At 42.0% G+C, this 27,110-nt stretch overlaps 1 protein-coding gene across 4 annotated transcripts in view; it reads right to left on the bottom strand.

Moving 5' to 3' along the window:
• The window catches only part of galnt11 (UDP-N-acetyl-alpha-D-galactosamine:polypeptide N-acetylgalactosaminyltransferase 11 (GalNAc-T11)), a 34,877-nt gene that overhangs the window by 2,044 nt on the left and 5,723 nt on the right, over window positions 1-27,110 (bottom strand). For 3 of the 4 annotated variants that reach the window (XM_020041761.3, XM_010885816.4, XM_010885815.5), the window contains 9 exons: window positions 21,559-21,852; window positions 16,218-16,341; window positions 13,962-14,128; window positions 13,487-13,612; window positions 13,018-13,258; window positions 10,911-11,028; window positions 9,948-10,100; window positions 5,985-6,203; window positions 4,375-4,479 (listed from right to left, as the gene is read on the bottom strand). In XM_020041761.3, coding sequence (XP_019897320.1) covers window positions 4,375-4,479; window positions 5,985-6,203; window positions 9,948-10,100; window positions 10,911-11,028; window positions 13,018-13,258; window positions 13,487-13,612; window positions 13,962-14,128; window positions 16,218-16,341; window positions 21,559-21,814 — 1,509 coding nt within the window. In that variant the 5' untranslated portion in view covers window positions 21,815-21,852. The remainder of the gene's footprint in view (window positions 1-4,374; window positions 4,480-5,984; window positions 6,204-9,947; window positions 10,101-10,910; window positions 11,029-13,017; window positions 13,259-13,486; window positions 13,613-13,961; window positions 14,129-16,217; window positions 16,342-21,558; window positions 21,853-27,110) is intronic. The other variant, XM_020041762.3, reaches the window with a different exon arrangement.

The following is a 27,110-nucleotide window of genomic DNA, read 5'->3' as shown; positions in this document are numbered from 1 at the left end:
TTCCTGAAATGTTTGCTTTGTGGCAGGGCACATTATCCTGCTGAAAGAGGCCAATGCCTTCAGGGAATACTGTTGTCGTGAAAAGGTGCACACGGTCTGTAACAATGCTCAGGTAGGTGGTACGTGCCAAAGTAACATCCACATTAATGGCAGGACCCAAGGTGTCCCAGCAGAACATTGCCCAAAGCATCACAATGCCTCTGGTGGCTTGCCTTCTTCCCATAGTGCAGTGTTTCTTAATCCTGGTCCTCGGGACCCACGGGTTTTTGTTTTTGCCCTAGCACACACACGCGTTTCAACTGTTGCCCTGCCACTTACACACTTGATTGACATAATCAACCTATCATCAAGTCTTTTAATTTGAATCTGGCAAAAACAAAAATGTGCACCCCTTTGGGTCCCCAAGGATTAAGAAACACTGCTATAGTGCATCCTGGTGCAATCTGTCCCCCAGGTAAGCGACGCACACGCACCCGGCCATCCACGTGATGTGAAAGGAAACATGATTCATCAGACCAAGCCACCGACAGGTGCCATGATGACAAGATTGTGTTATTCACTTCACCTGTCAGTGGTCATAATGTTATGGCTGATCGGTGTGTCAGTGTTATTCACTTCACCTGTCAGTGGTCATAATGTTATGGCTGATCAGTGTGTCAGTGTTATTCACTTCACCTGTCAGTGGTCATAATGTTATGGCTGATCAGTGTGTCAGTGTTATTCACTTCACCTGTCGGTGGTCATAATGTTATGGCTGATGTGTGTGTCAGTGTTATTCACTTCACCTGTCAGTGGTCATAATGTTATGGCTGATCAGTGTGTCAGTGTTATTCACTTCACCTGTCAGTGGTCATAATGTTATGGCTGATCAGTGTGTCAGTGTTATTCACTTCACCTGTCAGTGGTCATAATGTTATGGCTGATGGGTGTGTCAGTGTTATTCACTTCACCTGTCAGTGGTCATAATGTTATGGCTGATCAGTGTGTCAGTGTTATTCACTTCACCTGTCAGTGGTCATAATGTTATGGCTGATCGGTGTGTCAGTGTTATTCACTTCACCTGTCAGTGGTCATAATGTTATGGCTGATCGGTGTGTCAGTGTTATTCACTTCACCTGTCAGTGGTCATAATGTTATGGCTGATCGGTGTATCAGTGTTATTCACTTCACCTGTCAGTGGTCATAATGTTATGGCTGATGGGTGTATCAGTGTTATTCACTTCACCTGTCAGTGGTCATAATGTTATGGCTGATCAGTGTGTCAGTGTTATTCACTTCACCTGTCAGTGGTCATAATGTTATGGCTGATCAGTGTGTCAGTGTTATTCACTTCACCTGTCAGTGGTCATAATGTTATGGCTGATCAGTGTGTCAGTGTTATTCATTTCACCTGTCAGTGGTCATAATGTTATGGCTGATCAGTGTATATAACAATGTATTGGGAATTGTATATTAAATAAGTCAGAACTGATTCTTGAATAAATCTTACATTGAAATGCTAACATCAACTTTTTATACTTCCTATATTCATGATAAATCCTTACATACAAAACATAACACATATCTTTGCAGAGTCAGCATGTCAGTGTTGTGGGAGTTCAATGTTTCTTCTAGGTTTGTTAGGGTTAGGTACAGGTATGCCTTCATCCCTTGTGTAATATAGCTAAGCTATTGTACGTGGGAGATTACAATTGCTTGTGAGGAAGCTTTTAAAGGAGTAATACAAGAAAAGAATGGAAGGCTCAACACAACTCTTGTATCTTACCTGGGATTTATTTTTACATATTTTTTTTTAGATGTTCCAGACCCTTCTAGTGTTTCCTGCCTACACAGCCCATGTGGAATTCCTTGTTTCTAGCAGGGTTGGGAAAAGTTGATCTCCTGTCATTAAGGCAGGTGTTAATATCAGCCTACACTGGTCTTCAGTCCCTTGACTTTTTGGCCCTGTCGGAGTCATGGATTACTGAAAACATGGCTACTCCAACTGATCATTCCAAGAGTATCTGTTCATCTTAATGGTGGCTCAGGGCTACCAATTTCAAAGTGAACATTATGCTTTTCATGTTGTCAATTTATCTTGTCCATTCATGCTTAACATTTCTGTCCTCCATTATTGACCAGCTGCCCTTAGAGACTTACTTAACTTAATAACCGGTTGAATTCTACCTCCAAACTTCCAGCCTTATGATTAATATCTTTACACCTCAATTTTTAAAAGACAGGCAGGTTTTCCTGTAATCTCGTAACAGTGCTTGGCACCTTTCGTACTTTCTTTGATGCTGAAAACTATTCAGATCTTACTGATGACTAGTTCCTTTTAAAATTGATTAAACAACCACCATTCTGAGTAATGGCAGATATTGCTGCCGTCTATGAACTTCATTACACCTGGCTGTTCTTTGAGTTTAAGAAGAAATGCACATACAAGGAATATGCAGAATATGATTTCCTTTCTACATACAGTCCTAGGCAAACGTTTGGACAAACCTACTGATTCAAGAGTCATTTCCACCTTGTAGAACAATAGTGAAGACCTCAAAAGTATTCAGTAACACATGGAATGATGTAGCAACTAAAAGTGATGGAACAAATCAAAATACATTCATATTTTAGATTCCACATTCACTGTTGTCACCTGAGCAGCGAATTAGAAGGGCATATGTTCATTTTACAAATGTTAGAGATGAAACAAAGTATAATGCACATTTGTCATGATCCATATCGAACTGATTTATGTTTGGGACGTATAAATATTTAGCACATTCACCGTCTGCTGAACATTGTATGTGGTGGGTTAGACTGTGTCCTGCTAGAGTGAGAGATACATGCTCCTCTCCCACTCTCTCACTCAGTAACTGTGTAGCACTATGGGAGCCTTGGCTGAACTTCTACCACACACACACACAGTGACTCACGCTGCACCATTTTTAAACCCAGGAAAGTGGAGGGGATTGCCTAATGGAACTTAAGTCTTATTCAGTTGAACGCATGGACAGAGCTGTGAGTGGGCACCAAACCCTGTGACCCTGACAGGAGTGTCGTGACGGACCAGGAAATGGCTATTGTGGCCAGGCACAACCACTGATGTGAAGGGAGGAGAAAATATTAACATATGAAAATATGTAACTCTTTCACGCGTGGTCCTGTCGTCACTGTGGAGTCATGCATAGGCTAGCTTCAATATGTATGTTTCATTTTTACATTCATTGTTTAGCAGGTGCTTTTATCCTGAGTGACATAATCACACCTGAGTGACATCATACACCACAGTCATTCAGTCAAAAATAGCAGGTTTTTTTTCTATGGTTAGGATTCTTCAACACAGATTTAGTCCAGCCTGCCCCTACACCTGAATCATCAGGTTCCATCAAATGGACTTCAAGAAATGTTTAATGCTACTTGGAATTAAATTTAACACCAATTTTGAGGCTGGCATGCCACAAAACTGCTAATATTCCCCTTGAGAATTGAGCCCATATTGGCACTTATTCATTTCAGGACTGGCTCCTTCATCAAAGGCTATATGCATTTTGTTCATACTATCAGGCAGATGTGTCATTTTAGCAATCAACATGTTTTGGGCTTACTGATTTAGCATAGGCTACTGGTGTGGCTGTTTGCAGAAATGAATGGTTTGCATAATTTTCTAAATGCCTAGTATAGTGATACTCGTTTTCACAGCGATACAGTGAAAACGTGCCTTAATATTAGAGATTGCTATAAAAACAGATTAATCAGTAGCTATGTATCAATCTAACAGTGAAATTCTAAGAATCATAAGACAGTGTGAACGCCTCTACAAGACAACATAATGCAATCCTTATTACAATTACAGATCCTGAGCCATAACTGAAGGCCACATGAAGCCACCAGCTGCCCGAAGGCCACGCATTAAAGAACACTGGCGTAGCGCGTTTCAGCTGAAAGGGCAAACCCATGCTACAGAGTGCATGTTAGGCCAACCTAGATGCCAGCGTTGGCCGCTTAGAGCTCAGTACAAAAAAAATCTGCTTCTGCAGTAAACAGTGATTACACATGATAGCAGCGCTTTACCCACAATGAGATGACTTCAGAATCTGAAGAAAAAAATATCTTCAGGTTCACAGAGACAGGAGGGCCTCGCTCATCACAGCTATAGAAGACCGTTAAACAGAAAACAAATATTCACTTCCAGTCAACCAAACACCCACTCTCATATGACTGGTCCTACAGCTAGTTTCCCACCCCTGCCGTCGGCTGCTTTCTTTTCAAACCCATTGCTTGCAAGCCGGGCAGTTTGCCTTTAAGAATTCATCATCTGTACTGGAAAGTGCCGTGTAAAAGAACTCCTGGTTGAGTTGGGTTGTGTCGAGCAAAACCAAACGGTCGGTGTACCTGTTCTGGGTTACGGGCGTCACAGGCCTTCACTACCACAGCGCCGCCCTTCTGGCTCGGTCGCCCCTGGGCCACCAGGCACTTGTCTGCCTGCAGGTTCCGTAGCTACAGAGAGGGGAAAAGGAGAGCACCGGGGTCAAAGGGCATGTTTCTCCCTCCATGCAAAGAAACATCTATTTGAGGTGGGCTTCACTGCAGCCTGGCTGTTAATCTGTGTAACTGATGTGGTTCCTGGAGATGTGGTTTAAGCGATGTAACATCTGACCGTTCACTAAACAACTGCAAGAAAATGACCTGGAACACATCCCTGGTCTACCACAAAGTACATGAATAGAACAATGAAACTTGTTTTCACATGTCCAGAGTGACTCCGGAAAATTCCAGATGATATGCATAGTTGACCAACTCAATTTACCAGGTAAGAATATTGCAAACAGACATTAACCTAGTGAGGTTGGCGTCACTGATCTTACATCAAATGCACCATTGCAAAGTGTGCGTAATATCCCTAACCTTATTAAAATCTTAACCTGATGTGTTTACAATTCACCAAGACTGGTTCTGTTCCAGACTAACTAGAATACGAATGTTCTCTCGGGGGAGGGGGGGGGGGGGGCTAATGTACTCAAGCAGCAGAGCTGTCAGAGGTTTATCAACATCAAATACAAAACTCTTTTATATTAGTCTCTTTGAAGCGGGAGAACCCTTGTGGAGAACCCAGCCTTATTTATTCCTGCCGAGTCTGTGTAAGTGGTGAGTGTGTTTAACCTGGGGATTGGACCCTGGTTCATCATGACTTACACTGCCCCCTGCTGACTGAAAATGCTCTTTATTCCATTTAATTTAATAAGTGGGGGAAAAAAAGTTAAAGGCACAGTATCCAACATTATTTTCCTGGTTGTAAGTTCGGCTTAATTCACAAGGGATAGCCATACAAGAATACCTGGACAATCTAAGAACTGCCTTCCTGCCGTATCATGTTCAAACTGCCAAAATATGTGCAGGAATGTGGAACATTGTAACATAGTTTAAGTTCACAATTTCAGAAGTCTATCAAGAAGCTGCAGATACAGAGAAGGTGGTCAATGATCATAAACAAGATGCTGTATTTCAGTCACGGCTATAGACATTTTAAGAGGGTGTTTGCATGTGAATGATCTCCAGAATTAACCTTAAATCAAAGAGAGTGAGGACATACATTCCATTAAGTTTCTTTTCAATTTCAGGCCTTAGGTTATTGCCTGTAGAGAGCAGTTGATTGACAGCTAACAACACACCGCTCTTTTGCCACACGAAAGAGTAACAAAAGCATCAGCAGACGGTTGTCATGGTTACCAGCTACTAAAGACAAAATCCAGCAGGGAAAGGTGAAAGACATGTAGTGACAGAAGACCCAATTACATCCTATTGCTTAATTGAAAGTGCGGCCCTAAATGACAATGTACAACACACTTTAACTTCTATGGGATCCAGTAGCATAGCACTTGTCTGGTTCCAGGTCTATTTTAGACCATGGCTACACAGCACAACGTAGCCTGGGGACAGGTTAGCATGGCACAACGTCAATTTAAATCGGGTCAGTGGGAAGGGTTTGCCAGCCGGCCTCTTACCCGGCCTCTGTGCAGAACTTTGGGCCGGCGGAGGCCCTTGTTGACAAAGACTGGTTTCTGTGGCTTGTTGTTGGGTGAGGCGATCTGCATCTCAGGGTAGATGTTATCCAGGTACCACTTAAAGGACTGGCACTGCAGACGATGGCGCACGGCTAAACGCTCACTTATGTCACCGTACGCTCGCTCCCGTAGCTCTGGCCTCAGGTTGAAGTACTGCTCCTGATTGGATGAGACACGGGTAATGGGTGAAGCACTGCTCCTGATTGGATGAGACACGGGTAACGGGTGAAGCACTGCTCCTGATTGGGTGAGACACGGGTAATAGGTGAGACTGATGACATAGTAATTAATAGTTGACTGCAATTGGAATGTTGCCCTTTCACAGTTGTGGAAGAATAATGTAGTATGAAAGGTATTAATATTAGTGAATAAATGTTGACTGAAAACTGCATTGTATACATGTACTATTTTGAGTAAAGAGAAAGTGTATGTGTGGTGTTTTGCAGAGTTGAAGTTAGATGACGCTCAATTGTTTTAGAAGCAAGGAAAGACCTGATAGATGGACCTTTCCTAGGACAGATGAGCGAAGTTACCAACTGTGTGCATGAGTGGAAAGTTACTAGAACAGAGCGAGGAGGAGTAGCAAGTTAGGTCGGCACATGATAACTGAACAGGAGTGTGAGAATGGAGAAATACAGTGTTGGAGTTAGATAGGCTCCTCTCTTGCCAGTTTCTCAGAGACAGCGGCCCAGCTGCCTAGGAGTGATGAAGCACCCAAGGTCACTAGGTTACTTCAGAGCCTAGAAGAACCGGACTGAATATGTTGGAGGCATGAAAGGGAGGAACAGTAGGACGGACTGGTTTGTTTGTATCACTGTATATATGATGTGAGTTTCTTATTTGCATACCTTATGTATGTTGGTACAAACTATTGCCTGCAAGCTTGTATTAAATAATAAACTCCAGAGATAAAGCAAAAAGACAAACTACTTGGTTCTGTGTAGTCATTGTTTGTTCCAATGTTCTGACTCTACCTTCGAAACACCGGGCAAGAAGTTGGCCAGAAATGAACTTCACCACAGTCCACACCCTTAGGCTTAACTACATCCAAAGGTCCCGATAGCCATGCTTGCATCACTTACAGTTGCTCGCTTGTAGGCATGCCAGGAGGAATTTCTTAATGCTGCTACACTAATCCCTTCAAACACATTTGGTAATGTATGGGTGAAGACTTCCACTGTGGTTTCCTGCCTTTCCAACAGTATCTGAATAATTCCGTCGCAGAAAATGTATCTGATGTTTTAGTGCTTACATCAGAAGCCGTTAAAATGCAATGTAGGACATTTTAAATGGCAGCAAACTCATCTACAAAAGCATTGTTTTCAGGGCAAATCAGGTGCTGATGTTAGTATTTTTCTTTTTAATGTATAGATCAGAATGAATCAGACAAGCTACAGTACTGTAAACAATGATCCAGAGATATTTAGGTTTTCTGAACTGGAATCTCAAGCCAATGGTACTTCTAGATGTTCAACTCACATAGTTCATTATAACAGTGTATTGTCTGGGAGGTTTTTCAGAGGCACGGTAAGATTGAAAACTGATCTATTTCAGTTGGACACAATGATAAAAATCTAGATGTTTACATTACGTTCTTGATTAAGAATCTGTTTGATATCTTGATTTAGGCCATAATTTTCTGTGAAAATCGCTTGTTCCAGTCTGATTAGTGTGGTGATGGAGAAGTTTGAACTGGCCAACCCTAAACCCCTAACCCTCTGAAACACTTGAATGATCTGGAATATCACAACACCACTCATCAGTATGAACAACTGAGTGTGAAGGGAGACAATTTTCAATTGCTATTCTCAGTCTGTAGGCTAGTAGCCAGCTCGCTTATTTGATAACAATACTGTATAGCCCATCACTTGTAGCTAATGATGTGAAAGGAAGACCTGGCAGTAAGATTTAACATTAGCCAGCTTACTTTCAAAAATGTTTTCAGCTCACTGTGTAGCTTATAGTAAAATCAAAGATGAATTCATATTGGCAGACATGAGCCATTTTCTCATTTAGTAAGGATCAGTATTCTAACTGAAGTTACAACCATCCCCTTTGGATTTTGCAGAAGAATGGAGAAAGAAAATACCTGTAACAGTTAGCTAGCATTTGGGGATTCTGATAAATCAGAACCAGATGCCAAAAACATTATATGTTCCAAGGCAAAGAATGATGATGATGACAGTTCGCCAGACGAGAAGGCATAAGCCACACAAAGTCAAATGTAAGTAACGGAGGACATTTGTAATTTGTCCCAGAATTATTTTAATCAGAACAACCATGAGGAAATGAGATCTAATTAGAGCAGTATCGGAGTTGTGAGGAGGTGTCCACAATCCTCAACGGACTACGAACTACTCCTGTGCCAGGGTGTGAACATGTCAGCACGTCCTTTGTGAATGAGCTGTGAATAACTTCAAATTGGCGAGAACTTAGTTGGCTAGCATGCCACGCTCAATTTGGACTGAAGCAAGTGCCAGTACTCTGGTTGCCAGTAAAGGTGCTGCAAAACACATATGCTAACATTCTGTAAGGGAAACTGGAAATGAAGCACAGAACGTTTGAGTTGAGGGTGCATTAAGTTATGGGGGACAGTCTCTCCCTCCCCTGTAGTTCCTTTATATGGCCACTGGCCTCTTGGCCACTTCCGCAATGAACTTTCTCCTTGCCCCATTTTTCTTCATTTTGAAGGGAAGTCCTGGTCAATGTCCTGGTGGGGCCATGTTGCCTCCACTTCTTAACAAAGGTCTTCAGTGTTCCATGGCATGCCTTTGCAAATTATTTATATCCCTTTCCTGATCTGAACCTTTTAGCAACGTGAACATTAAAAGTTCTTCGATTAGCTCCTTGTGGACCATGGCCGTCTCTGCAGATGTAACCAACAAACCTTCAAGGGAATCCTACAGGAACAGCTGATTTTATTCACAACTAATTAGAATCACATATTACTGTCAGGTGGCCGCAAATTCCATTTTTACGTGATAGGTTAAAGGTGAACATAGTTAACCCCTGTCAGATTTGTAATATTTTTCTGAGAAATTATACATTTGTTTATTCACTTAATATTGTGTATAAAACTGTGTAGACATTAGATCTACAGTGGATGCCTAATCAAACCAACATTCAACAACATTTAGGACAAGAATGTGGTCTTGGGATGTTGTTCACAGTTCAGACTTTTTCAAACCCAGTTGAGTGTCACAATATATAGAGGTGAGAAACCTAAAATTATGTAGAATTCTGCAGATGGGGGCCAGTCATTTGCAAACTCTTTTGCTCCAGTGTAGTGGCAAATATCTAAACAGCACCAGTAAACACCTTTCTCCTCCAATTTCTACTTGTTTTTGATTAAATGGGCAATTATTGAAATATAGACCAAGGGTGTGAATATACTTTGGGCCACAACTCTATACGTAATGATAATCACAACGAGAAGTAATAATGTTCTAGGACTTTAAATTGCTTTGATTGGAACAGAGAACCATCCATACGAGCAGAGATAAATGCCGACTCAAGGAGATGATGAAAAGGGTGAATGGGAGATCTCTCTGGAGATCACAACAATGCAATTAGCGGTCTTTCCAATTAGGTCAGCTATTTCCAGACTGTGGAAAGAAAATAAAGCTCTCCTTTCTTGCTTAGAAAAGAGCAAACATCACCGTTCTACTAAAGACATGGAGAGGAGAGCAGAAAGAAATGGTGATCTCACTAGTTCAGCAATTGCTGCACAAGTTCATAAACTGAGCCTTCTTTTGCAGGTCTACTCTGATCCGTTTTATGTTCCCAATAGATATCAATCTATTTTCTGAGGGACCTAGATTTCATGAAGTCAGATTAATGGGTTTTATTTCAAGATTTCAATTCAGTGTGATTAATGGAATCCATGAGTACAATCTCAGTTACCTTGTACTCGTCCATCCACACATGGGCCAAGCGCAGGGAGTTATGGGCCATGGTGTCCTGACCTCCAGGTGACCCGTAGGGCCGGCGTTTACGAAATATATGACCCACCCGCGAACAGGGGATGATCAGGAGCTGGCCCCCACACATCCAGATCTGAAAGATAAGACAAGGTAAAATATGAGCTTACAATTTCCTCCATACCCCAATAAGTGGTCAGCCTTTGCACCTAAATGGAACCATAATGTACAGTAGTTCCAGAAAACTACTCTTTGAAAAACAGAGGAAGAATACCACACAGGACTTAATCTAATGACCATAACTAATGGTATTTATTTATGTCAGATGGAATCCACAGTCAAAAGTTAATACGCTTCAGAAAAACACAAACAAAATGTCCTTACTGAATACATATACTGGACTCCTAAACAGAGTAATAGTTAAAAATAAAACCTTTCCAAGAATATTAAACAGGACTGGGAGAGAAAAGCCCAAAACTTATGTAAAAGAAAACTAAAAATACTGAGACGTGAAGGAAATGTTGATGTAGCAGAGATCGACAGAGTCAATGTGCAGCCACTAACCTGTGGAGATCCAACTCAAATGGACCAAAACGTAATGTGTGGAAATAGACTTGTCTTTGGCTGTTACATTACATTTTATTTCCTGTTGTAAAAACGTTTACTCAGTTTGCCGAGGTAAAGCATTAAAGAAGATGAGACAAAATGTGGGTAAATAAAGCAAGTGTATTGAGGATACAGTGGGCGGTTGACTGGATGCCTCATTAAACCAGTTGCATTTGATTTTTAAGCACCACTCTCAACGTGTAAATAAATACGGTCATATATCTGGCTTTCATATGTCGATTTGGGGGCATCGTAAACCCTTCCTTAAAATAGAATTCTGCAGAATAACACGCTCGTGTTATATAGTGGAGGGTTATGATTCGAGAGTGAAGACCCTTACTCTAAAGGAGATCTCGAGGTTCTCGCCACCCCAGATGTCCATGCCGCTGTCATACTGGCCCAGGTCATTGAAGTACTTCCTGTCCATGGCAAACAGACCACCGGCCATGGTGGGAGACCTGTGTAGGGGACGAGAGACAAAACCCAGAAATCCATTTCAGTTCACCGTGTGAAAAATGTCATCCAGTTTGTAAGCTCCATGTTATGTAAATCTCAACTGTTTGTGTGATGAAGACATCATTATCTAATGTTACAGTCAGATAAGCAAAACAGGTCACATTTGACTAACTTTGTCTTGAATGTCTGGGCATTCAGGTGCAAAAAGTCACATTCAGAATACTACTGCAATGGGCAAATATGTACAAAAAGTGATAGAATTCTACTGGATTTAGCCAGAGTTCGTCGATACTCAAATTACTGCAGTATCCTTTACCGCCGCAAAAGTGGCTCAGACACTAACATCTGTGAAAACAATGCCACCATCTCTTAGTCAAGAGAAAAGTTAATATGCGTGTCAGGTAATTACTAGTCTTACCAGGCCACACCTCCAATCTTGTCTGGCCTCCATGGAGGTATGGAAACGTACCTATGATTTCTATTGGATGTTTAGATTTCAAAGACCTCCAATCACAGGCTTGTTGAAGGCAGGCTTGCCATTTCTTCAAACAGGACAGTACACATTTCCTGCAAGTATATATTTCCTAACTAGATTGCAACATATCAGAACAAAAAGCTAAGAATTGAATTCTGTTTTGGAAGAACTGTGTTCTACCCATAAGATTGAGTCAACAAAGCAATTACTAAACTTCTCTGCTGTTCTGAAAAAAATAGGTGTTTTGGCATGCCTTCCTACAGGCTTACAATTGTTAGGTGAACCTTTTTTTGTACAACTGGGGGGTAGAGATTGCAGCGCCACCTCTTTTTGTTTTCGGAGTTAAGAATTAGCTTATTCCCCTCATAAAACCGCTACAGAGGCTAGATAATTACTGACTGAGCCAATGGTTTTTCAGTGAGAAGCATCCGATGACCAATCAACAGAGATGATTGTCAGAAAACAGCACCACATTTTGCCTCAAAATTGTTGAGTGCAACTTTTGATGACGATGAACCACGAATTACGCATTCAATATAATAGTTCCACACATCTGTGGCCAAAACCTTAGGTGCTTATGTAAGGCCCAGAATGGTTTGAAAGAGGAAGAGTAAACAAGTGAACCGAAATAAGGGGTGTCCACAAAGCAATGAAGCCTAAAGCCAGTATTCACCATAGTAATGGATTTAAATCAGTCTGCACTCTCCAAAACATGGATCAATTCAGTCGCTGGAACCAGGCGTTCTACTATTGCCACTAATTAGCTATCACATGATGATCCCTAAATTAGAGTGGATGGAAAACAAATACTACTGCATGGCTTTTATTGATATCAGGTTCATGGAGGCTAGGCCAGAAAGGCACCATCTACATGCACATCGATTCAGTCTTGAAACATGTGGGTGAAGTGGTTCACAGTGCTTTACGTTTAATTAAGGTTCAGCACTCATCATTTCCTATATAAGTCAGTTAGCCAGAGGTCTTCATAGGCACCTAAAGCAAAGCATTGGCTATTTGTGTCTATAAAGCCCTCCAATACAAACCTCTGCCAGATATAACTCACTGGTAATAAACAGATTCACAAGTTCCCAGACCCTGGCTCAGTCATGGCTAACCCCCCAAGATCTCCCCTGATTTGGTCAGAGCTGCTTTTAGTTACTTGGCCACACACATGTGGAATGATTTACAATGTACTTTTAAGATGGAGAAATGTATGCAGTTAGGGCATATTAGACGATTTGCTGGGAGAGTTTCTCTGGCGATTATGTCTATTTTTTAATGCATCTTTTGTGTGGTGCAACTTGGGAGTTCATGAGTGCCGGGAGGTTATGTCGGTTTTAATTGGGATCTACCCAGGGCGTTCCTGCAAATCAGGATCAGTTCTCAGTGAATAGATTAAAATATAACCTAATGCATATGGCCTGGTGTTTGCCAGTTTGGGACTAATCTGGGCATTTGCTCTGCGTCGTCTTTCTGAACACGGGACACTTAGCCTGGTGCGCTGCCGACGGGTCACCTGATCGCTCCGTCTGGGCTGCTGAGCTCGGAGGCGGGAACGGGGTCCCACTTGAAGTGCAGCCCCCAGTTGAAGCCGCCCCTGACGATGGGCGAGGGGCTGTAGGCCAGCGTGTCGGCGCTGATGATATCGATGACGGGACACACCACCGTTCTGCGGTCCCGGTGGATGGGCGCCAGCAGGGGCTGCAGCCACGCCTCGTTGACCTCACAGTGGCTGTCCAGGAACACCAGCACCTCCCCTTCAGAGAGGAAACATCAACGGGCGTGTTTTCAGCGCCAGCGGACACGGACGCGTCTCAGGACGTGTGGTTTTAACACCGGTGGGAACGGCGGGCGTATACAGGGTTCGGTTCATCCCTAAGCACGACAGTAGTTTCTATAGTGTCTGCTGGGTTCAGAAGCGCGCACCCTTGTCTCAGTGTCCATATGTTGCATTACTAAAGAATTCGGTTTTCCGACAGGCTCACCGGTGGCGTGAGAGGCCCCGATCATCCTCCCTCTGATCAGTCCTTCCCTCCTCTCGTTACGGACCACCTTGACCTTGGCCTGGAGGTGTTGCTGGACATAGGTGTCGAGGTCGTCCTTCAGGTCAGCTGTGGTAGAGGGACAAGAGAGGAGCTTTCAGACCGGAGCTGAGAAATCCTAATCACTTATTCACACAGAGATCCCAGGACGTCTCTGGCAAGGGCGCGATGTGGAGAGTTAGATGGACCGCTCCCGGTCCACACATGCAAAACTGATTCAATACTCCGGATACAATACAGAGGCCCGCGTTTGCTCACCGAGCGGGTCATTGGAGCACGCACGCCGCGGACGCACACGCTCCACAACCTCATTCCACCACTTCCTGGGCCACGTCTGACTCTGCCGCCCCCCAGCGGAGCCTGGAGGAACCGCTAGGGTTCACATGCGACAGACGCACCGCCGAGGCGAGGGGCTTACCCAGTTCACTGCTGTCATCCACCAGGATGATCTCGTGGAGCAGGTAGGACGGCGTGCGGTCCAGGACGCTGTGCACGGTGCGGAGTAGGGCGGAGAACGCCTCGTTGAAGAAGCAGATCACTACGCTGGCCGCCGGGAGGGACAGAGGATAGATCGTGTCTCTGCACCTGAGAGAGGGAGCGCGAGACGCCATTGGTCACGTTAGCAAACCACAGAGTCTAGACGGACAGCTCTACCGGGACAGGAACAGCACTGGTATTCGCCATCTTTAGTAATGGCATGCATACAGCAATCCTGCTCTTTCACTGTGCAGGTTGTAATGGGATCATGACAGGCACAAGACAGAGCTTTCCTCAACCTAGTAAACATTTTAAAAACCTTGGTCCTGGGACAATTACATGGTTTTTACCCTTTGCTCCTGGAATAACCTACCCACTCGGTACTAACATTAATGCAGAGAATCAGAATGTTTTATTGCCAAGTAAGTTTCACAACAAACAAGCAAGATTTCCAAATGACCAGACATCGCCAGATTCTAGTAATGATTGTCAAGACAGACTTAGCCAATACATGTTTGTGTTACCATAGCTGGTCATTGTAACATGTGGGACTACTCAAACCTGCAGTCCTGTGTTTTTTTTAACCTGTAATATGTAGAGCACATTTACCACAATGTAATATGTAGACCACATTGTAATATGTAGACCACATTTACCACACTTTAATATGTAGACCACATTTACCACAATGTAATATGTAGACCACATTGTAATATGTAGACCACATTTACCACAATGTAATATGTAGACCACATTGTAATATGTAGACCACATTTACCACAATGTAATATGTAGACCACATTTACCACATTGTAATATGTAGACCACATTTACCACAATGTAATATGTAGATCATATTTACTAACAGCAACAACCGGGGAGCAATAGGCTCTGTGCACAAGCGTATGGACGAAGTTCTGCTTTAGCCAGATGTCGGCATATCAGTTTCTGGTTTACTTAAGGCGATCACCCCCGTCACCCAAAATGTCAGTTTTTAGTAGATGTCTCCAAGACCTGCCTAAAATAAGCATTAGTGATGTCCATCAAATTGTTGATGCCTGGTCCCCTGCTCCAACAAGCAAGCGGAACAAGGGATTCAAACTCTACGTATCGAGTTATCTGCACAACTACGAGGATAAGTAGTTTACTGTGGTGTGCCGGCCGGCTATCGGCTAAGCTAGTTAGCGACGTGTTCCTTTTTAGTGTAGTATTAGGCAGGACAATAGAACACATAAAAATTCACCCTAGCCTCAAAAATGGAAAAAGAACGCTGGCTGAGCTGGAACGCTGGCTGAGCTGGAACACTAGCGCGTCCCCAAACAAGTGAATTGAAACGAACCTTTGTTTAGCCTCTTCTAACCTGAATTAAGCTTAAAATTCTATAGGCTCGAAAAAGCACCAAAACAGGTCTCCTCTTTTATTTTACTACTGTAACCTAATTTCACAACAAAACTGAAAAATAAACAACTGGCATAGGAAGTAAACATCTGGTCCTATATGATATTAATTGCGCTGAAACCTGCGTTATGTGGAAGTATATAAAAAAATCGCTTTATCTGACTATTTCTATTCTAGTGTTTGAAGCCATTGAATGGCGCAAGCCATATTTTATTAAAAAGAGGTCATTATCCTGATTAAAATGATGCCCCACTTGTACCATGAAACTTAAATGAGTCACGTACATTACATTTCATTTTTTTCCATACAACAGCATCACTCATCTTGTTGTGAGTTTAGGTGTTTACTAATGCGGATGAGTATTAGTAAGTAAACCGGAAACTGCAATACCGACTTCTAGACAAAAGCGGAAGTTCGTTACTACACTGGTGCACAGAGCCTATTAGGATTACATGCCTTGCTTGGGGACAGAATGGCACAATTTAAATAAAAACACCGTGATTTTAATCTAGCAATCTTTCGATTCCTGGACAGATGCTCTAACCACTAAGCGACCCTGCTCTCCCAGTTTTAGACACAGATCAGTGTTAAATTCATTAGTCTCTCAACAGATATGCTGGCCTTGACATGTTGGCCTAGTCCTTGATTTCATATAGGGCCACAAGGCAATCAGAGACATTGACATGGTTTCCCATAAGGCCGTTGGCTACAGTCGTCCTTCGTGTGATGGTTTGCAAAGTGCTGCATTGGTGTCAGCCCTTCATCCGAGTCCACACACACACACCACTCTTTCACTCACTTGTTGTCCCTGGTGTCAGGGAGGTCCCGGTGGTAGCCCAGGCGATTGCTGATTAGCACGTTGAACGCATGCTTGTGATAGCCCATGTCTCGCACCTCCTGGTCTTGCTCATTAAATATCATACCTGAAAAGAAGGAGGAAAAAACATTAACAAAACAACAGGGCGCAAGTAGTTTTACCAGTTATGAACAGTAAGCAGTTGGCCTGTAAGTTTCCACCCAGCTGGCTAGAGAACTCATCCACGATACGCATAAAGAAAATGTGCTAATGTTCCCAGCAGTGGTCTTTCTGGCCAACGGAATAAGTGCAGCCTGAAAGCGTGCGATGACAGAGCACATTAAAAGGCAGTTTTTCACGTAATGGGGCAAGATAATGGCTCAACGGTTATTGCCTTGCGGTACAGTACAACTCCCGGGCGCAGCATGCCGACAAATTGGTGTGAATGTTGGACACGGCTGCCTTGTCTTGTCATGCTCCTGGACAACTCCATGTAGTGCGTCGATGGCATACAAACTCCACTGAGGTTATAATCCAGGAAATGCACTCCAAATCCTCCAAATGCAGCATACAGTCATGGCCAAAAGTGTTGGCACCCCTGAAATTATTCCAGACAAAAAAAAGTATTTCTCACAGAAAAGTTCTGCATTAACACATGTTTTGCTATACACGTTTATTCCCTTTGTGTGTATTGGAACAAAACAAAGAAAAGAAGGAAAAAAAGCTAATTGGACCTAATTGCACACAAAACCCCAAAAATGGGCTGGACTAAATTCTTGGCACCCTTTCAAAATTGTGGATAAATAATTTTAAAGGAGCATCACATGCTTGAAACAAACTCACCTGGGGCAAGTAACAGGTGTGGGCAATATAAAAATCACACCTGAAAGCAGATGAAAAGGAGAGAAGTCTGTGCATAACACACTACGTATGGACAACAGAAAGAGGAGAAGAGAACTGTCTGAGGACTTGAGAACCAAAATTGTGGAAAAACATCAACAATCTCAAGGTTACATGTCCATCTCCAGAGATCTAGATGTTCCTTTGTCCACAGTGTGCAGCATTATCAAGAAGTTTGCAACCCATGGCACTGTAGCTAATCTCCCTGGACGTGGACGGAAGAGAAAAATTGAGGAAAGGTTGCAACGCAGGATAGTCCGGATGGTGGATAAGCAGCCCCAAACAAGTTCCAAAGAAATTTAAGCTGTCCTGCAGGCTCAGGGTGCATCAGTGTCAGCACGAACTATCCGTCGACATTTGAATGAAATGAAACGCTATGGCAGGAGACCCAGGAGGGCCCCACTGCTGACACAGAGGCATAAAAAAGCAAGACTACAGTTTGCCAAAATGTACTTGAGTAAGCCAAAATCATTCTGGGAAAACATCTTGTGGACAGATGAGACCAAGATAGAGCTTCATTCTACTGTTTACCAGTAAACAGAATGAGGCCTACAAAGAAAGGAACACAGTACCTAGAGTCAAATATTGTGGAGGTTCAAAGATGTTTTTCAAAGGTTATTTTGCTGCCTCTGGCACTGGTTGCCTTGACTGTGTGCAAGGCATCATGAAATCTGAGGATTACCAAAGGATTTTGGGTCGCAATGTAGGGCCCAGTGTCAAAAAGCTGGGTTTGCGTGCGAGATCTTGTGTCTTCCAGCAGGACAATGACCCCAAACATACTTCAAAAAGCACACAGAAATGGATGGCAACAAAGCTCTGGAGAGTTCTGAAGTGGCAAGCAATGAGTCCAGATCTAAATCCCATTGAACAACTGTGGAGAGATCTTAAAATTGCTGTTGGGAAAAGGCGCCCTTCCAATATGAGAGACCTGGAGCAGTTTGCAAAGGAAGAGTGGTCCAAAATTCCAGGTGAGAGGTGTAAGAAGCTTATTGATGGTTATAGGAAGTTATTTTTTCCAAAGGGCGTACAACCAAATATTAAGTTAAGGGTGCCAAGAATTTCGTCCAGACCATTTTTGGAGTTTTGTGTGCAATTATGTCCAATTTGCTTTTTTTCCCTTCTTTTTTTAAATTTATTTTCCAATACACACAAGGGGAATAAACATGTGTTAATGCAATACTTTTCTGTGAAAAATACATGATTTTCGGGAATAATTTCAGGGGTGCCAACACTTTTGGCCATGACTGTACATTTCCTGGTTGAGCAAGCAGTATAATAAGGAAAACGGCTTGTATTCGCCATTAATGTGTTCACAAATATTATGAAAATATAGTAACTATATAGTAAAGTGTTTGTGTGTTCGCTAAATTGCAGGATTTTGAATGTAACTTCAAAGTTCAGGTACACGGACCCATTAGAGCAGTTGGCTCTCACACTTAAAATGCACACCTACTGAAGTGTGTGTGTGTAAAAAAGGCATAGCTTTTTGGGGCTTAGTAGTGTTGGACACTCATTCCGAACAGTTAATCACTAATAACTAGCGAGTGGTGACATGATACAGAGCATTTATTGCTGGATTGATTTATTCCAATTGGACTCTTAATATTTCACCCGGCACAGCCAGAAGAGGACTGGTCACCCCTCTGAGCATGGTTCCTCTCTAGATTTCTTCCTAAATTTCAGCCTTCTTAGGGAGCTTTTCCTAGCCACTGAAATTCAACACTAGTGTTGTTTACTCCTTGGGGTTTAAGGCCGGGTGTTTTTGTAAAAGCACTTTGTGACAACTGCTGTTGTAAAAAGGGCCTCATAAATATATTTGATTGATTGACTGAAATGGCCTTAGCATTTTTACAGTGACCAGTTATTGTTAAAATGTGCGCAAAACATTAAGTGCCAAATGGTGCTGCTAATCTAGCTCTCAATCTTAACAGTAATGGCATTTTCTAGACAGAAAACCTGTCTAGTTAGACGTGGCAGCGAGCATTCAGGCCTGGTTATTTTCTCTCACAAGAAGTAGCCTTTTGGACTTAAATGGGTAGGCTACTCTGGGTAGGCATAACCGGTTGATTTGTAATTGTTGTTTGTAATTAATATCACCTGGTCAATTAGTGCCATATTGGACACTTTACAATGACATGACAGCTGTTTTGATCAGCAAATTTCAATATAAGTGTCACCTAAATGTATCGTTTAAATGGTATAATTGCACATGGATATATAAACAACAAACGAGACAAGCCTAGTTCAGCCGGCCCGCAATAAAATGTGTTAATCGTGACTACCCTCCTGAGAATCGAACCCGGGTGTTCATAATTTGACATAATTTGAAAATCCACCAGAAATCCATCGGCAATATAGTAAAGTTTAATTTTAGGCTTCCCATAACGCATCTACTCAAGATTGTAGCCAGCGAGGTTTTTGTCTATCCTAAACAAATCCTCTTTTGCCACTGGCCATTTTAACAGCTAATTAGCTATTTGTGAATGACATAGATACAGTATGTATCAATACAGGTGACGATAACTAGTGATGGCCATTCAAGGCTTCATTAGCGTTATTTTAGCAGCAGGATATTATGCTGGCAGCACTCAGATTTTCTTTATCACAATAAAAGCACTAATTGAAATGCATAAGGCAATATAGTTAATCTAGTCTGTGAAAAAGAACAGACAAGAATAACAATGGAACGGACATTAAACATAAAATGCACAGACGAGATTGTTAACTATATTAACTTATATAATTCAATGATGGCTTTTAATTTGAAAAAGAAAATCTGAGTTAGCACTGCATGCATAATAAACTGCTGCTAGAAGAACGGTAATAAAGCCTCGAATGGTCATCACTAACGATAACTTATTTTTTTATGTGAAAAGACGAGAGAATCGTGAAGCCGGCTTGTCCATCCTGAATAAATCCTAACATCCACCAGAACCGTTTTATCAAAGGCTTCCTATTACGTAGCTACGTAAAGTTGTTTCTGTCCTGAACCTCAGGCATAATGCGTGTTAAGGGAAGTGAACGCAGGACCTGATGATCCGGAGCCCGCGTCTCTAACCACTACGCTAATTACAAGGGGTAATCAGCTAGCAAAGCTGGCACTGCCATTGTTCTCATCTCCATGGGGAAATGTTTAGAATTACAAATATTTGTTATCAAATCCTTGAAGAAATGTGAAACATTTCAATAAATCGTCTGTGGCGTGATGGGCCACCGGTACACCCTTGACCACGCCCACCATTTAAGTATTTTATTTCATTTTATTAGAATACCCTGTCAGCTTTTACGACATTTCAAAAAAGCTCACAAATACGGTGCAGGTAGACTACCTAACATGATTACGTTATTAAAAAGAAAAAAATGGCAGCCATGAATCAATAAACAAATCACCAGATTATTTACCGGAAAGCAGCATAATACTCATTAACAGGTACTTTCACTACACTGCAAGTTAAATATATAATTATATTTTTAACTACTACCTACTTTCATCTGTAGGCTAATAACTGCCCAGTCTCGCTGTCACAGAAATCATCACCTCCCTCCACAAGTTAATTTCAATATTATGGCTCTGCAATCAACATTCCAATATAGAAAAGGGGTTTCCGTCTCCATTTCTCAAATAAATGTGATTAGGAAATTATTTTATTAACTGAACCATCCACTGGAGGGGTGGATAGGCTGGTCCACGTTGCCATGGTAACAACAGCAGCCTTCTTCCCTGGTGTTTGGTAACGGATAAGTTTACCCTGCTCAGTAACTCCACGCAACCATGGAAACGGCTCACAGGGAGGCTGAGGAGCTCACTTCAATATGCCTTTCCATTTCTGCAATGCAACATTTGTGTTTTTTTTATTGCCTACGCCACTGACAGTTACAATCACTCAGCACAAACCACTTGTGTTGGCTTGCACGATTATGACACGCAAGTGAGTCACGGTGAGCTTGGCCGTTGCTCATTATCTAACCCCAAATGAGCGCTGACGCGGGCACACACATTGTGGCGTAGCCTAGTCTACATTTTGAAGTTGAGTGCTTTTTGCAGACCGTCGCCTGCCTGTTACATTTTCATTGGTTGGCGTGGGACCAAACCAACATTAAAAGGTTCCCTTGGGGACCAATGTAAGAAAACAAAGACTAAAAATATCCAAACTATTCTACAATCTGTCCTGGCTACAAGTGAGCTTGTCCAGGTTTGAAAGCTCCTAATTTCTGAAGGGTATAGGCAACAGTTTGTAGAGTTGATTCAGTTCACGAGTTCTGTTAGCAGACACCCATTCTGAGATTACATTTTCCCCCCCAGAGCCAGATAGTTTTCAAACTCCATAGACAATCCTCTTCATGTACATTCCTAGAAAATATTCTGTGAAAAGATCAGAGATTTTTTTTTTTTGGCCAATGGGGGTCGTTTCAAGTTTCATGCTCCGAAGGAGTGTTCTCTCACCCATCTCCGGAGAAAGATCGGCCGGTTTGTTGCCTCCTGCCGCGGGGACTGCCTTGAGGCCTTCCTTAGGCCCCCCAGGTCTCCTAGTGATGCGAGGCTGGAAGCGTAAGGCATGGGGCCCCTGGACGGGCACATTCCTGAAGGGGGGCCGGCCGCCGTCCTGGCCTAGGCTGAAGTAGAGGAAGAGTAGGACGGACCAGGTCGCGGAGGTGAAGAGGCAGCCATAGCAGAAGTAGCGCAGTGTGACGCTGCCCATGGTAGCCCTAGCATCATTGACGCTCCATGCTCAGGCCCCTGCCGATGAAACCAGAGATAAAACGCAATACATAGGAGAGTACATTTCTGCATTCAGGGCTGAGAATGGAGCACATCCACAGAAAATATTGAACACGGATGTTTCTACGAAGTCCCTCAGAGTACGAGTACTGATTTAGAAATCTGTGTGAACCCAGGCTCAGATCTGTACTCACAAGGTTTTTATTAATAGCCAGAAGTTTTTATTTTATCTGGTATTAACACAAATAGGCCTATACATGCAAAAGTTATCCTGCTGAAGGTTTATGTAAATTGCAGTGGAATCACAGCTATTTATAACTTAAACATCTAGAATAATTCACGTCTTACTCTGGTTTGCTAAAAATCTCTCTCTTTTGCTAGTGCATTCAAATAGATCACAATACAAAAAAAGAACCAAGCCAGGGGATAGGAGCCATTCAAATTTTTATCTGATTATTCTGTCAGATGCAGTCCACTTCTGATCTTATATTCACCAAATGGTCAGCTATAAAAAAATTAGTGTAAGAAGACGAAGAGAGGGAAACAGACAGAAAAGTGATGAGTCACTATAGAAGAACATTTGAAAGAAAGGAAAAGGGCAAAGCATACATATGTGGAAGCAGTGGTGCATGTGATGAGAGGTTATATACGAAGTGACCTATTAAACCCACTAAAATCTAGCTTCAGCCATTAGAATGTACACACCAATAAATTATAGTAATCTCCCTTAAAGTAATTCAAATAGTTTAATCATTAACATATATCATTGAATCTATAGAGGGCTCAGGCTTTTGTTCTTGCCAACCAGCAGGACACCAAAGATCCAATGGAATTGTCATTAGAAATTCAGAAGGACCGAGCTCAGCTGGGAGGGTCAAACTATGTCAAGGTTAAGGTTTGGGAATATGAGATCAGAGACGCCGTTAGGGGAGAAGCAGGCTCTAAGCCTCTAGCCAGCCTAGGGCTGCGATAAAAGCCGTTGATCCCGGCAACATGAGAGCCAGTGAGAAACGTAATAGCTCATCAACAATTAAAAGGACCGACAGGAGGTTTCACTCAGGAAAGCCTGCCAAGTGCCAACCCGCCTCATTATGTAAGTGACCCTTGCAGAGATATCCAGGCTGTGTACATAACATGTATCTTTAATCCTAGATGACCAGATTCAGCATCAAGACTATACAGCCTACATTCTGACTGTTCATTGCTGTGACATCCAGTGAATGTGCACTGCAGGCATTTGCCCAAGTAATATATTCTAGACCTACCTTGCATTTCATGAATATTCAGTAGCGTTTCCCATGTGATCCTGTCGAGGATCCAATGTCAAACCTAATCAAACCATCCCATGCTTTCATAAACAAGGTAGAGGACAGACAATTCTTTAGTTGGGGTGAGATCACAGACATGGGACACCAAGGACCTACACCTGACCTCTGACACCAGGTTAAATAATGTACCCTTGTCTGACTACAGTATGACTGTGGTTTACAGCTCAAGACCGTCCCAATGATCCGTGCCCAGAGAAAGAGTCGGCACCATAGAGCATATATGATCATTTGGAAAATGTTAGTGAGAAGTCAAATAACCAAGTCAATATGTAACCATGCAAAACTTTGCACTTTGAACCCTACTCCTCTATGCGAAGAAACACTTCATTGGACGAACTACATATGTGCAGACATTAAAACAAAAGGCCCCAATCCCAAGTTGTCAGTTTGCCACTTTCACATGGTTTGAATTTTTCACTGCCCGCAATGACTTGTTAAACCTCAATCCCTACTCTGTTCTGTTGAGTCTGCTCTCAAATGCATTCCTGGAAGTGGCTCTGGGTTGCACCTCTGGGTTTTAAACCTGTTACCAGTACAGAAGAAAATCTCCCGGAATAGTTTTCCTCTTCTCGTCATGTAGGGGATATAATCATTTCAGGTCTTTACAATTACGGCATCCACATTTTTTTGTTAAGAAATGGACAATTACTTTGATCAAAATGAAATGATTTGTCTAAATGAGTGTAGTATGTTAGACATTTTTGACAAAAACTGTATCCCTTCTAGCCATGTGAGCCTGAAGATTTGACCTAAAGCCCAGAACACGAGCTTGAAAGTACAATGTAATTTCTAAAGCTTTTGAACTAAAACCTGTTGTCATTACAGGCTATAACATTAGCTAGCATGGATTGGGCAACCAAATTCTATGAAACGGTAGCTTTGTTAGCTACCTACTTTATAGGAAAAATGTTATCATCTGTCAGTCAACTCGACATGATAATGTAATGTTGTTTTGTACTTAACATTAAATTTAACCAGTTTGTTAGAAAATAGGTTAGGTGTCTTTTATTTGGAAGGAGTTTTCAGATGCATGATCACGTCACTGTTGTTCCCTTAAAGCTACCACCTGACTTATTTAGCCATCAGGTTATAATTAGCTATATCCCGTTTAGCATGACCATTTCACATGATGCCCTACGATCCCACAATCCACACAAAGTCCACTCAGCTTAAGAGAGAGGGGTCTTGGGATTTGTTTAAACTGAATTCAACAGGCAATGAGGAACAAGATCAGACAAAACCAAACTAGAACTAAGCATGATTAAAACCAACACAAACACTGAATCACCTGGGTAAAATACCACTTTGAGCGTTTATGCACATATCCTAGCACAGGGGAGTGCTATTACAGGATTTTGAAATTAAATGGAGGGACACATTGTTTTGTAATCTGTTAATCAAAAATGATTTGCAGGCCAGAAAAGGGCAATAATTTAAACATTTATAGGTACATAATATATCGAAATATTTAAAATTCTGATGTTTAAGAATAGACTGGTGAGTTAGGTTTTACTTCCCCTCAAAAATATTTTATTACATACCGCTGGCCAGAAGGGATAGCCTCGCGGGCCTTAGTTTGCTCACCCCAGCCCTGCTCTAGCACTACAGGTCAGTGATGGAGGCTGGAATGCTCATTGCTTGCTACATAGCTAGCAGGTAAAAAAAATATATAAAAAGCAAGGTGCACTCAGTTTCTACAATGAAATGACTTAACTATATATTGTGAAAGATGTGGTTCTCTGGGACACTTCAAATTGACGAAATGTATTACCAAAATCCATCCATTTCAGAAGAGGACAGGTGTCACACAGACTTAAGTGTTCTGAGGCCAGAGTTTCACAAAGTCAATAAATGACATGTAATAATGTTGCCACACTGACCCAGAGGGACAAAGCCGTTTTAAATTGTACCAGGAAAAAGGATAGATTGCTTATGATTCTATTCTGGTTGTAATTTTATTTAAAAACAGGACAAGCAACAAACCTGCTATTTTGGGCTCTCAATCTCTGGCACTGTCCTGTCACACACACACACCACACTATTACATGAATAATGAAAATGTTAAAATATTCTAAATTGGCCCCATTATAAAGATGAAAGCCAAGAAACTCATGGAATTGCAATTGTGGTCTATTAATGTGGTGGGTAATTAACCACCTGGAAATCATCTTCCGCTGAAACAATAAATGGGGTGTATGCTGTTAGACTTCATCCAAACTGTCATATTGCAGCAAGAATTTGCACTGGGGCTGGAGCTGCCCTAACTCCCATGGTCCAACAGAAGGGTCAGCCAGAGAAATAAAATCTAAATAAAACAGAGAAACACTGTGACAGAAGAGACCAGTAGAAAGACACGGATTGAACCCAAGCAAGAATTCTTCCCAGCAAAAAAAAGAAAATCCTTCCCAATGTAATAATCAGGGAGCGCAACCAAGAAATTAGCCAGAGAAATTGTCTGGTTAATATGGAGCGTCAGGGGCATCTAGGATTCCGCCAGAGGATTTAGATATGCCAAGGTATGCACATCAAGGGTCCTAACGCAGTAACACCTCACATTCCTAGTTTATTTTCAAGCTATTGCACACAACTAATCCGGATTCTGAAAAAGTACAGTAATTTTTACTTGCCTCTTCAGAATGCATTGGATATTATCTTCCAATCCATTTTAAACATAAAGGAATGATCCTATCCATGAATCCTAAATCAATCTCTAGCCACTTGTGTTAACCTGAGTATGTTAGATAAACGTAATCAGTTTCATCTGGACAGATGGACATACTGTAGACAAACCACCCTCTTAGACCCCATTATTCTTAACATATCATCCAGAGCACACAGAGTAAGACAGGCTGACTACATCCATTAGCACTGTAAAAACATGAAGAGCAGCACAAAGAGCAGCCTGAGGTTCCAGGACACACTGCTCTGCCATAACCTTGGGGTCTGGAATTTCAGGGATCCTCTCTGAAGGTCCCAAGATGAATGTTAAACAGAGCTAACCAAGTTGGTAATATATAATAATATAACATCATCTGCATACAGTGACACTGGGTTCTAAACCACCTCAGACGATTCTGGTGAACAATGGTGATAGTTTCAAAGCCAAGGAAAGTGGTTCTAATGCTGGTGCAAAAAAAAGCGTGGACAAGGGTCCCCCTTGACGGGTCCCTCTGGAGAGGGGGAAATATTTAGTGTGTTGAGATTTGGTGTGTACGTTAGCATTGGGAGTTGACCCAAAACCAAACTCTCTCAAAATCCTGAATAATCACACTCCACCTAGTCGAAAGCCTTCTCTGCATACAAAGAAACAATAATTTCTGGAGAGACAGAAGGAGAGTGTAATATTCAAAATATGGCAGAGAACAGTTGTCGCCCTTTAATGAAACTTGTTTGATCATCAGATACGACGTTCAGAGAGGCTGGGTTCCAACCAGCATGACAGCACCAAAAGCTTAACTTCATCGCTGAAGAGTGAAATGGGCCGGTCTCCACCATATTCTGACTGATCTTTACCCTTTCTCAGTATATTGAGTAGATTAAAATTAGTCTGAAGTTTCCACCTCTCTGCATACAATTCTGGAGTTAAAGAAATTGAATATTGGCAGTCTATTGCCAGGATTGAAACCACCATGATGAACATGAGAAAAGTTGGAGAAATCCTTAGTAACAGGATGGAGGAAGCACAATGGATCATAGATTTTTGCCACATACAGAAATATTTAAATCTGTGTTTAGGTATCACAAGGTAAATTATTAGTAGCATGTGAACACCGCTGTTTAATGCCTAGATGCCTATCGACCTAGACCTGTAGATTTCTGACAACCAAGTCACCAGCTAGCTAACCAGCAACAATTACTACCTTAAAACATTTGGTGTAGCAACCAGTTGATTTTTGATGTAGCTAGCTAGCTTGCAAGACAATTTACCAACTTGGCTGCTACACATTG

Source organism: Esox lucius, chromosome 21 (assembly GCF_011004845.1).
Source record: "Esox lucius isolate fEsoLuc1 chromosome 21, fEsoLuc1.pri, whole genome shotgun sequence".
Classification (NCBI taxonomy): Eukaryota; Metazoa; Chordata; class Actinopteri; order Esociformes; family Esocidae; genus Esox; species Esox lucius.
Note: the sequence above shows the minus strand (reverse complement) of the source record. Positions and strands in the feature narration are given on the sequence as shown.